The sequence below is a fragment of the Thermobia domestica genome, chromosome 15 (assembly GCF_964235325.1).
Source record: "Thermobia domestica chromosome 15, izTheDome1.hap1.1, whole genome shotgun sequence".
NCBI lineage: Eukaryota > Metazoa > Arthropoda > Insecta > Zygentoma > Lepismatidae > Thermobia > Thermobia domestica.
The window spans coordinates 1,250,247-1,264,412 of NC_137468.1; the positions used below are offsets into that span (position 1 = coordinate 1,250,247).

General features: G+C 31.3%; 1 protein-coding gene across 1 annotated transcript in view; it reads right to left on the reverse strand.

Moving 5' to 3' along the window:
- LOC145671997 (cilia- and flagella-associated protein 221-like) overlaps window positions 1-14,166 on the reverse strand; it is a 62,923-nt gene that overhangs the window by 19,072 nt on the left and 29,685 nt on the right. Inside the window, exon 5 of the mRNA XM_081741179.1 lies at window positions 11,583-11,742. Within this exon, the coding sequence (XP_081597305.1) occupies window positions 11,583-11,742 (160 nt within the window). The remainder of the gene's footprint in view (window positions 1-11,582; window positions 11,743-14,166) is intronic.

Here is a 14,166-nt window from a genome sequence, read left to right on the forward strand (position 1 = left end):
GAACTTGTTAAAAGATTTAAGGAAATTAAACAAAGTAATCGAAGTAAGTATGAAAAATTTAAAGAACAAGATCAGCCTGTTATTGATGCAATTAAAGATTTAGGGCAAGATATATCAAAAGTAGCAGAAGAAAATAAAAATCTAATTCAAGAGTTAGTTCCAGTTGTGTATAAAAGTGCGAAAGTGGATTCAAACTTATTAGAAACACCGCCTATGTATGATAGTTCTATAAATGAAAGTGATACGCCTATTACAGAAGAAATAAAACACATGAAAAAACAAATTAAATATAAAGTAGAAGGAATAGAATCTTTAGCAACAACTCATTTTGGTAAGATTGCTTCAAGATATTATGCAACTAGAGATGATAAAAGTTTTGGAATACAACCATATGATGAAGATGGGAAAATTATACATATAATAGGAAATGCGGAAGTTAAAATTCATGGTGATGATTTAGTTATTAATAATCGACATTATACAGGAACAGAAGGTTTATGGGAATTATTGACAAAACATAATTCAACAAATTATAATGATGATGATCTAGAAAAATATAAACAAATAGTAATTGATTCTAGTGTTGCATTTCATAATAATGATCCAAGTACTAGAAAACAAAAATCTAGTAAAGGTAAAAAATATAAAGAAATTATCAAACCTATTTGGGATGAATATATAAAACCAACAACACCTTCAAAAAAGACACCAAAATCTGGAGAAGGAATAAAGGTATATAACGAAATATCAAAAGAATACGTATGGATGGATGATGTGAGAAAACTGATTGATCGCTTGATTGTTATTGATGGGGAAGAAAAATCTGGAAATGATAACTTTTATAATGAGAAAGTAGGTATTATGGATATGATTAATTCTAAACTTGCACAATTTATTCCTAATGATCCAAAAGGTATAGGTTATTTGATAAAGATATTGAATACGCTGCCACCAAAATTTTGGAATAGTGAAAAGTATGGAAAAGGATTAGTAAATGATTTGATTAATAAACTTCCATTTGAGTTGCATATTCCAGGATTTAGATTTTGCGGTCTGGGTACAAAACTTCAAGAAAGGTTAGAGAGAGGTGATGAAGGTATTAACCCATTAGATGAGGCTTGTAAAGAACATGATATATACTATAGGGATAATAAAGATACAGAATCAAGACATATTGCAGATAAGGAATTAGAAAATAAAGCTTGGGAAAGAGTTTTTGCTAAAGATGCTAATTTAATAACTGAAAAACTACCTGCTCTTGGAACTGCTTTAGTGATGAATACAAAAGTAAGATTTGGTTTAGGTTTATAAGTAACAAAAGTAAGATTAGGTTTATAAGTATTTTTTAGATTTAGGTTTATATGTACTTTTTATGGAAATTTTTCATAAAAAGCTTTTAATTATATAATAAATATGCAGTTAAAAGGTCTTACATTTACGATTCCTAATCAGGAACTTAAACAATTAAATATAGATCACATTTTAACTAACAAACAACTCAAACAAAAGGAAGCAAAACTAAGTAAAGGACAATGTATGTCTCTATCTCTTTCTATACCACAACTTAAGAAAATAAACAAAGAAATGAAGGCAAATGATAATAAAGTTCATTATGGTGGTTTTATATTTACTATTCCAACGATTTTAGCTTTAATAGGTGCTCTAGGTTCTGTTGCTGGAGGTGCGGCTGCTATTGCTAAGACTGTAGATGATGCAAAAAAGAATAAAATGGAATTAGAAGAACAAAAGCGGCATAACTTAGCAATGGAAGAAAAACAAGGTGGTAGGCTTTCAAAAAACGTAAACTCCAAAACAGTAAAGAAAAAGAAATTAAACCTTTAAGTAATTTAGACCTAATACAACTTGTTAAAAAACTTAAGATAAGAAACTTTAGAGGTGTATTTATGAGTGATGAATTGCCTAAACAACCAAGGAAGAATGAGTGTGGTATTGTTAATTTTGATACGTCTAAAAATATAGGAACGCATTGGATTTGTTATTGGAAAAAAGGAAATAAAAAGTATGTGTTTGATTCATTTGGAGGTAATCCACCAAAAACACTCGTAAAATATCTTGATCATAATATAGAGTACAATAGCAGCCGTATACAACATTTTAACGAGGTAATTTGTGGACATTTATGCATTACAGTGTTAAAAATGTTTACAGATGGGTATAGTTTTTCAGAAATTATTAGTCAGGTGAATAGGAATAAGGATATTTGGAGAAGTTATATTTAAGTTTTATGGGTTTATTTTATGGACTTAATTCATAAAACGATTACAAATATTTTTTTATAATAAATATGGATAAGATAGAATCATATGAATTACAATCCTTTAAACCTAATCAAAAAACAATCGAGAATTTAAATAAGCCAAACAGGTCTATTGAATTTGATATTGACGTGGGTGATGGCTTTATACATCCTTATTATGCTGATATTTATGTAACTTTTGAAATTAGAGGTAGAGATGGTGATGGAGAATATACTACTGGTCAAAATATTAGACTTATTAATAATTTCTTCCCACATTTGTTTTCTCAAATTCAAGTTAGTAAGCATGGTCAGATATTGGATATTATTGATTATCCTGGTTTAACTTCAACAGCTGTAAACACATGTACGATTTCAAAACCAGAGGCAAATCACTATGATGAATGTGGATGGGAAGGAATTACGTGGGCAAGAACAGATGAAGAAATAGTGTTTTTGCTAAGACTTTTACCAGGATTTTGTTCAGATTTTAAAGATATTATGTGGAAAGGAGGTTTGAAATATACATTTAAAAGAAGTGGTTCTGATGATAACGCATTTGCTATTTGGAAAACAAAAAAGCAGGATGGAACATATGAGAATGATCAACCGCATCCAGGTAAAATTAAGATTACAAATATGGAGTTAAGAATTCCTATTGTTAATTATGAACCTAACTATGCCACCTTGTTAAGATCTAATATGTTAAAAGAAGGTAAGATTCCTATTTCATTCAACACGTATCAATGTTTGCAGAAGACTGTTAGTGGGAAGTATTTAGAATTCGATTTAACCACACAATTTAACTCAAGTGATTTTGATATGCCTAATTTTGTGATTGCCTTTTTCCAAACTGATAGAAATGATAATCAAGAAAGAGATTCAAGCTATTTTGATCATTGTAAAGTTCAGAATATCCATTTTCGTAATTCTAGAAATGAATCTTTCCCATTAGAATCTTTAAACTTAGATTTTGCAAAACATAAGTATTTGAAAGTTTATGAAATGTATACGGTATATAAGCGAGCTACAATTGGAAATACTGAGATGTTTTATTATCCTAAAGAGTTTTTAGAAAATAGACCAATGTTCGTAATTAACACAAGCAAGCATAAATCAGTAACTGTAAGTGATAGAACTAATTTGAAACTGACTGTTAATTTTGAAAGCGATGTACCAGATAAAACAATTTGCTATGTTGTTATGATTGGTAAGAAAAATTTAGAGTATGATGTTGAGAAAGAAAAAATAATTGAGAAGATATAAATCAATTATATGTTTATTAGATTTGTTTAGTTTGTAAGTGTTTTTATGATAATATCATAAAAACTTATTTAATAAAATGACTATTCCAGATAACATTCCACGTGAGAATTTAATTGTGTTAATTGAAGATACTATATTAAATCTTGAGAAGTTATTAATGAAAAACAAAAGGAAGTTTAAGAGAATAAAATGTGTTTATATTACTCTTATTACGTTATCAATTCTATTATCAGCTTCTACAGGGTTCATCAATGTATTTATTCCTGTTACAGTGTATTCAATTATTACAACTGCATTTGCTTCGGCTTCTGCTGTTATCACTGGCCTATCAACACGGTTTAATATAGCTTCAAAGAAAGAATATTATAAAAATATGGTGAATCGAATTCGGCTGTTTAAAGATGAGCTTAATGTAATTAAGCTCATGAATGGTGAATTAACAGATGAAAATGTAAGAGATATTGTTAACAGAATCAATGACATACTTAACGAAATTCGAGGCTATTAGAAACTGATTTTTAAAAAGTTTTAATATAATAAATACGATGGCGAGTCATATTGAACTTTTAAATAAACTTGGAAGTCTTGAACAAAAACAGGTTATTGGATTAAGAGAATTAGAATTAAATACAGAATATAAGATTGTGAAAATGGAAAAGATTAAAACTAAGTTTGGAAAGAGCATTTTAGTTGAATGTGAAGAGTTTAAGGTATTTCTTCCACCTAGATTTACAAAACACTTAACAGATAAAATGATTGATGAGATCGTTAAAGATGGAATAAAAATCAAATACACTGGTTTAAAAGATAATTATCCAACTGTTGAGTTCTGTATGTAAATCCAAAAAATGTAAAAAATATGTCGTCAGAAGTAAAAAATGGAGTGCATAGAATGGATTCTCAAAAGAAATTTATACTTACTAATAACTTCAATGTAATTGTGAAAAATGTGCAAACCGAAGTTCAAGTTGTTTTTGATATTAACGGCTGTCTATTCAGTTTGAATTTTGATCAGTGGACAGAGTTTAAGAAGTCATTGTTTCCTATAGAGAACGAGGTTAGCAGACGATTCCATTATCAGTATCCGAACTTGTAATTTTAAGTGTTTTAAGTGTATAAGTGTTTTTGATTTCATTATCAATATCCGAACTTGTAATTTTAAGTGTTTTTATAGTATCAGACTATAAAAAACTAAGACCTTTGGATATACAAAACATAATGTCATTTGAATTTTAAAGATACATGTATAAATAAGGGATTTATTTGAGTTTTTTGTAATTATATCCTTAGAGTTATGCAATTTATAAGACATTCAATAGATAGAAAATTTATTTGTCTATTGATTGTCGTTTGAATTTTGAAAATCGGTTAATATTTGATGAAGTTATAGCAAATCCGAAATAGTGTTTTTAGAGTTATGCAACCCGCAATACCATCAAAAAATAGCAATTTTTTTTTCTTTATCGATTGTCGTTTGAATTTTGAAAATCGGTTAATAAACAACGAAGGTATAACGATCTGAAGATATTTTCCCTCATGAGCCGCCATTGATGTTAGGGTTGATTATCGTTTCCAAAAAATTATCATGTTTACCTTATTTAGTACTAGTTCATTTGTAAGTTTCAGAGCTTAATTCATAATTTTAACAATTCTGGAAAAACATGATAAAAAGAATTAGTTTCCAACCCTGTTTGTCACGTGAAGGTAAAAATCATCACGTTACATTGTCACGTTATATAGTTACAATTTTCTCTCTTCACAATCGAAAAAGTTTTAAACTTCTTAGTTTTAGTTGTAACGTGACAGTTTTGGTGTTGTTATTACTACACTTCCATATACTGCTTGATTGCTAAAAAGAAAGAAAAGAATGACTGCCTGAAGGAATGCAACTTGTGACTTAAAAAGAAACAAGTTCTCCTTTACATTGCTACTACAATTATGTTCATATGGAAGTCACGTACGCAGCTTGCATGCGGAATCATTCTCAAATACAATGGAAGTAGATAGCCTTGGCTTTAGTTCAACTTATTTTTTTTATTCTCACCAAGCAAACTGGATTGTGTGTGCATGTATCAGTGAGTTAGATGAATGAAAATATATATACTGTGGCTGTGCGTTTATTCAATACTCACATACAGTTTTAAGTTCATCTTCTTATTACTCAGCTATTAGTAGGCCGATTTCGATCAAACAAAAACTATTTTTTCAATCAAAGACAGCACTATAAGTTATAAGTTTTAGATGTAAGTTTTTATGATTTTAAATGTCATAAAACAGATGTTTATTTAGCTTTACTTCCAATCTGAATAAGGCATCATCCTTACCCTCCATTTTAAAAATGCATTTATATAATCAATCCACTTGTTATTTTTAATATGATTGATAAAGATATGATGGTTTTTAAAACTGAAGTAGTAGTCTAAATTCTTATAGGGTAATGCATTATTCCACAGTTCATGTATTTTATTAAGATGATATTTTGCTCTTTCATCAAGTTGAACTTCTCCATTCCTATAGTCGATGTAAAATTCTAAAAACATTAGTTTGATATCATTCAATTCGTTTTGTAAGTCTCTAAATTCTTTATCAGATAATTGCTCAGGATTTACAACATGATAAGCAAACGCACCCATTTTTTCTCTTTCATCATTTTGTTTGCTCATTTTATTCCGGCATGCTTTACACTCATCTCGTCTTGTATTACCATTTCTAGAGAACTCTTGGTATTGTTTTAATTCTCCACAAATTACACACTTTTTCATGATTTATTAAATATAAAATATTCAAAATACTTAGTTCATTCTTTGTTATCATTACATTGATTTCCACGATTTGATTCTAAATGTGATAAAAGCAAGTACACAAGGTACAATACTCAATATACTTTGCGCTCTGTAACTTTGTTTAAGTACTATGGTCAGTGGCGGGTTTGGGGTAACTTTGTTTAAGTACTATGGTCAGTGGCGGGTTTGGGGAGAAAGTGCGTCAGAACTGGTATCAATGATACTACTATTGACGTTCAACTATTTTCTGTTAGTAAATGTGGTATACGTAAAGCAAATTGGATTAGTAGATTATTTACTGAGAATGTAGGCTAGAGAAGAAAATGAAATGAAATGAAATTTTTGAGTTTTACGTCCCACGGTTATGCCGGGTAAGCTAAAGGAGACGGTGATGATGAGAAATAAATGAAATGGTGGAATGAAGAAAGTAGGACAAAACGGACGAACCCAGAGAAAATCCACGAACACGATGTTTGTCTACTACAAAGTTCCTTATCAGGAGCAGGGTTTGAACCCGAGACCCCATGCACCAGAGGTGGTAGGCTAGAGAAGAATCTTACAGTCAATTCTTATTGCATCTGATTATTGAAATATCTTGATCACGCATTACATTAAACTTATCGAATTTTTTCTATACAGAATCATAATTCTACGAATTATCTCCTCTTTGGCCATAGTGTATATTTTCAATATTACAAAAGCAGTGTTTGTTTCGCAGCAAATAGTAATAAAGTCAAAAATCCTAAAACAAGAAACATTTTATACGAATAGTTATTATCTGACATGAATTACCCATTATCTATAGATTACCATGACATGACATGAATCGTTCTATGAGGACGGAGATAGAATAATAAAACGTTAAGCGCGAATTACTTCGTTAACTACACAATAAAACGTATCGTATTAACTATGAAAGATACCCAGCAAGATTACATTAGTGATAGGCACAAAAATAGGTTTCTCGGGTTTTGAAAGTTTTTAAAAGACAGTTATTCAAAACCGGTTTGGTTCTCTATCAGAAACTCGTTTCGAATTTTCAAAACTGGTTGTTTCCTATCGAAAACCTGTTCAGTTTTGCACCAAAAACCGGTTCAGTTTTCTAGCAGCCGATTTTGATGAATAACACTAGTTAACAAAGGTTTTGTTACATAAAAGGAAATACCTGTTCTTAAAGGAACTTTTTGCGCTGAATTCGAATATGCACTCGGTTTTTCTCCATCACGTACGATTTTCCCGTAACAGAGGGATTTTCGGGAAAATCCCTCAAAAATTTCCCTTTTCGTTTATTTTACACCCCAAGATCTTGTTCCCTTGTATATACTAACATAGAAATTATACCTAAGTATACTTTGATTCATATTTAACAAACCCTCCAAGTTTCGTAATAATCGCTTTATTCTTTCTAGAGAAATAAATATGTTTGTATGTATACTGTGTGTACTGTTTACTGCACCTTATAGAATGCTTTCAGATCTCTTAAGTTGAGGTAAAACGTTTTGCTTTATTACCACAAACACATATATAAAATATAATACAATGTAATTTACAAGTGTGACAATTTACAATAAACAATAATACAAATGTACCAAAAGGTCATGAAAAGACAATCAAAACTATCACAATATATGAAACTTCCATTGGGTTACAAAAACGTACACTACTTCCTTCTTTTGTAAGAAATGTTGCATTCTCTAACAAGACCCCAACAATAGTCCCCCATCATTGAAGGATCCCATCGTCCCTGGTACCTTTTCTCCATTGCCATTATATCTTGGTGGAATCTTTCCCCCTGTTCGTCGCTGAGAGCACCTAGGTTAGCAGGAAAGAAGCTGAGGTGGGAGTGCAAAAAGTGGATTTTTAAAGACATCCTAAAACCCAACTCTTTGTATTTCTGTATCATGTCCTGTACGATTTCTGTGTAACTCTCAGCTTTGTTATTGCCCAGAAAGTTGCGCACAACACACTTAAATGCTGTCCAGGCAGCTAGCTCAGCACTGTTTAACTTGCAGTCAAAGCTATCATCAAGCATTAATTTCCTAATTTGGGGACCAATAAACACTCCCGCTGAAATCTTAGCATCACTCGGGTTAGGGAACTTATCTCGCAAATACTTGAAACCTTCACCAGATGTGTCCATGGCTTTGACAAAGTTTTTCATAAGTCCTAACTTGATATGAAGTGGCAGGTAGTAATATCTTATTAGGATCTACCAAAGGAGCGTATTTGACGTTGCATTCTCCAGGTACGTAATTCATTCTAGGTTCCCATTCCTTCACTTCATAATGTTTGTCATCAGCTCGGCTATCCCATAAACATAAAAAACATTGGTACTTCGTGTAACCGCACTGCAGTCCTAATAAAATACCAACTACCTTGAGATCACAACATATTTGCCAACAATGGTCCTTGTAATTTATAAGATTTAGCAAAGTTGACATGGTGTCATAGGATTCCTTAATCTTCACTGAGTGCGCAAGTGGTATAGAAGGTTTTTTATTTCCATTATGTAAAAGGACAGCTTTAAGGCTGACCTTTGACGCGTCGATAAATAACCTCCATTCTTCTGGAACGTAAGGAATTCCTAGCTCCGCCATCAACCCATTTATATCCGTACATACGCACACATTATCATGCATTGAGAAATAGCTTGAAAATTGAACATGCCTTTTCCTGTACACTGATATGTTCGTTTCTGCATCCAATAAGTTCCACTGCTGGAGCCTTGATCCCAGAAGTTCCGCCTCTTGTTTTGTCAGGTGCAAATCACGGACTAGGTCATTAAGTTCACATTGCCGGATGAAATGTGGCTCGCGAACACAGTCAGGGATGAACGTTGGATCCTTGGATGTACATGTTGATGTCGATGGTTCATCACGGTCATGATTATCATCAGAGTCTTTTGGCCATATCTGTTCCCAGTTGGTAGGGGGCTCGGGAAGTGGAAGTTCTTTTGCATTCTGTTACATTTGATAACAAATATTGATAACCATTTCATGAACAAAACGAAAAAACTTGGAGAATTGTGTATATATATGTATTAAGATATACATATACTGTACGTTTAAAAAAACTATACGTTGGAAGTACATGCTATTTTTATACACGTTTCTAATTTACAGAGAGCAATACAAGTGTGTTGTTGACTATTGTAAATATTCATTTTTATGTCTGTGTTTGTAGTAATAAAGCAAATCGTTTTTACCCCAACTCAGGAGATCTGAAAGCATTACTATCAGGTGCAATAAACAGTGCACACAGTATACATACAAATATATTTATTTCTCTAGAAAGAACAAAGCGATTTTTACGAAACTTTTAGGGTTTATTAAATATAAATCAGGTATACTTAGGTATAATTTCTATGTTACTATATGTAAGGGGACAGGAGCTAGGGGAATAAAATATCTGAAAAAGGGAAATTTTTGAGGGAATTTCCCGAAAATCCCTCTGTTACGGGAAAACTGTACGTGATGGAGAGAAACCGAGTGCATATTCGAATTCAGCGAAAAAAGTTCCTTTAAGATCAGGTGATTTTTCTCATGTAACAAACAAAAAGTTTAAATTTGTTAACTAGTGTAATCTTACGCGCTTTGGAAAAAACTGAAATATTGGTTTCAAGTTTTTATGGAAACTGGTCTTGCACAATCCTTGTTTATATGGGATAAATAGAGGCAATAACTCATTTCATATCACCCCATATCCTCTATAGGTGCGAAAGTAATTATATAAATCACATCAATCAAGTGTTTCAATATATATAGGAATATCTTGCATAAAGCGGTTAATTGGTATCAAAAGTCCGCGCTATGCAAAATCGTGTTGTTCTTTTCACAATGAATTAATTTGGTGAACGCGAAAATTTTCAGTAATAAACAACTTTAGAAGTAAATATATATACAATATGTCTAGGATATCTAATAAATATATATAGTTTAGAAATAAATATAAATAAATATATACAAGATGATTTTTTTTTACTTGAAAGAACTGTGCAACTTCTAAACGAATAGATAAAAAAACCTCAGAAATTATGTAATTGTGAGAATTTATTAATACAACTACCAAAAGCTATTGCTGTACTGTTATAAAAGCAAAGAAAAATGACAAACATTCTAAACGTTTTCAGCAAGTACGCTATTTAACTTTACTATGTTTATCAAATCTATACTCGTGTGTGGGTCACCAAATTGCTGTAAAGAGCAATATAATGCTTTTTCTATTGAAAACCATGTAAATACTTAGATGTGATAATTGTTTAAAGCGAAATAAAGGGTTTGGGAAAAAGGCAAATTTTAGAACCCTTGCAACTTTGTTGTTATTTTTGGGGATATGTCATATCATTATCATAGAATTCAACAATAAGGTAATTTAGACGTGTATTGCTCTGTTCGTCTCAATTGCGCTGTTACTGTAGTTAAGGCTTCCAGAATTTGGATGCTTCTAATACTATAACATCCTTAGTTTGCAACACCTACTTATAAATCCGGTATTGCAAGTTTTGTTTAACGCGTAGTTTTGAAATGTGTATCAACCTGACGTAGTGCTATTTGAAAAAGATATGATTTCATGTTGGGTTAGCAACGCTGCTAATTTGATGGAGCACGTCAAACAATTTCCGTCTGTCGATATTTCCATCATGCAAAGTGCTTCATCCTTTTGTTTTTCATGAGGCACGATTGTCTAAAGTTTAAAAAAGTCTCAAGTGACTCACGTAGTACACTAGTTGAGAAACAAGCCACCGTAAGCGCTAGCGGCAGTTGGAGCAAAGATGGCTGCCTTTATTGGTCCTGAGCGTTCTAGCTGTGTGTTTAGGTTTGAAGAATCCAAATCTGCGACAACTGTTTTATGTAATTTTCATACAAAGTATGGTAAAGATCCTCCCAGTAGACCTACTATTTATCAGTGCTTTATTGCTTTATTGAAACTGGATGTTCGGTAAGACACAACAAATCTTCAGGTCGTCCCCATACGTCTGAAGACATTGTACAGCAGAAATCGACTTCAGATGTATGTATGCCACATCACCAATGAAAACTACATTGAATCTCTTTAGGTATAAGGTAAAAAAACTTGATGTACTTAGCTACAAAATGACACCAAAAACCATGTCTGTAAGCTAAATAAACAAATCAATATGAGTTTTCGAACTTGTTAGGTCCTTTTTGATACACTTAATAAACTTCTTTATTTCTTAGATTTCGAAATTAATAATACGAAAAGAAAATATAGGATACTTGGAGACTATCTTTTATAACTCTGTATAGATACTGTACCTTTTGACACCAATTGTCGATTGGCCAGTGACCATCATGGCGTGAGGTGTAGCAATGAGCTGAGGTATGTAGATGTAGATGGGAAAATAAAACGTTCCATATGAAGTGGGTGAATAAGTAATATGGACTTTCAAAGGAGGATGCTTTTCCTTTATAATACCTACAACACAAAGAAACGAAATCAGACGAATGGAATTGAAGAAATAATTATAGAAACAACATTATTCACGATATACAAATAAGAATTCATATTTGCATAATTACTATGTATAAATACACGGTATTAAACTAGATTTTCAAAAAGTTATACTAATGTAGTTCCATTTGGCTGAGTTTGATAGGAATTATTATTTTAATTGAATTGAATTGAATCGAAAATGCATTTATTCGTGAGGCAAGGTTTAGCCATAAAGTAATTGATAATATTTTTTAATATATTACTAGCTTAACCTGGGCTCTCTACCCAGCGCATTATTCATGTATGACCATGAATCTCCTTGTCATTCCTTACAACATCTGTACGTGTATATTTACAGACACAAGTGAAAGACTATAACGACTCACCAAGGGTAGTCGTCAACCTGGTTCGATCGATGATATATGAATCTTGAGTGGTATTAATCGTTTGCATGTAAAATTATCTTTAATAATTTTATATACTATTATTCTCACCTTTTCTATCAAAATTATAACGTCGATGAACGGTATCAAATGGTTTATTAGTTGATACACTTTTATGTATTCTTATTCAAACTGTCATGCACACAGACATGATGATTAGGTATCCATAAACAATTACATAGCAACTAACTACATAACACTATCTTATAATATATTTTTTTACATATATTAAAAACATTTTTCTTTTCTTATTATTAAATTAACATTCTATTAAGTATATTGCTTATGTATGAGCACTTTCTGCCCAAGGTGCAGGTAATTATTAATCTATCCAAAGTATTTCGTTATATAAAATGTCGCCCGACAATTGGACTGAATATAAAAGTCATAAGCAAGCTTGGCTTTTATCTTCAAGAACCACTGGTCCGTTTACAATAATGGTCTTACATTACATATGTTCATCACATTTTGATCGCCCCTCGTATGTATCTTCATTACATATCATAGATATAGATACATTTATAACAAATCTTTCATTTCATTAATACTTATCTTTTATTACATTAATTATATTTATTTCATTATCATTCATTACATTATTATTATATTTTATTATTAAAACGTCGTCGCCTATTTATTTAATCTTTGAAGGGTGCGAAGTCAAAATCGTAAGAAGCAATTACAGTTAAAACATGAGTTACCATTATCCAGGGCGCATTATATAATAATTATATTAGGTGATATTTTAAAATAAACATTGGATCAATAAGGCATCAAAATATAGAAGAATTTCATTTAAGATAGTCGTTGAATAATTAACTTAATAGAATGAATCTTTTACTTAACATAATCTTTGACAGTTAAGTTTTCAACACAAGTCAATCTAATATAAATAATCTTTGCTTTTAATCAATTATGAATCGAATTATGATTCTTCACATTAACAAGAAAGAATTAAAAATCATTTGAAAATTAACTTTCCAGTCTATCTAAAACTATATTTAAGCACTTCAAGTATTCATAAGAGTCGTTTTCATTATCAACATTAACTCATAAAATTGAAAATAAAAGTTCACAAGAATCTATAACTGATATGGGTTTAACCTAATTTCATTAACGGTAATCAGCTTACATTCATACTTGCATATGATTCTAATAAAGTACATTGTACTGCACAATCATGATTAGGTTCCACAATATGTTGTACATGTATTTCATCGTGATTCTGATTTTGATACGAAGTGCCATCTCTTGACCTCCAATTACGTCTATCCATGTAGCTTGTTGTATTCCTGTAATTTCGCCCTATATTCCAATTGTTTTTATGTCTACTTCTGTTGGGTGATTTGACATCAGGATTATCACGATTAATTAGGTTAGGCTGATTCCCTACATAACTTTGTCTATTTCGTTCGTTTTGATTGCTAGAATTTACTCGGCTTAGGTTATGTTCCGTATCTTTCACACTTCTGATATTTAGATTCCGAACAGGTACAAAATGATCTGAATTATTCTTATTTTTACCCACTCCTACTTGTTGATTCAAAGCATGGTATTGAGTTTCATAGCATTGGACAAGCATTAATAAATGGTTGAAACTCATACATTGTGTAGAAAACAAGATCTGTTGTAACTTAAATGGGAGCAAATTTCGAATCGATGCTATTATTCTAGATTCCGATTGCAATGGATTAACGACTTTTAATTCGTTGTATGTATTTACGACAAATTCAACAACAGATTTGTGCAAACGAGGATTGAAATGTTGATTTCTAATGGTGGCATCTCGATTTGCAAGCAAAAAGTCATTTTCATAATTCGCGATCAGTGCTGCCTTAAATTCCTCATATGTATTGATGTGATCACGTACTGCTTTAAACCATAAAGAACATGGTGGGAGTAATACATGAGGGATTAATTTCATATATTGTGATCTATCTATACACATTATATTGCATTCGTC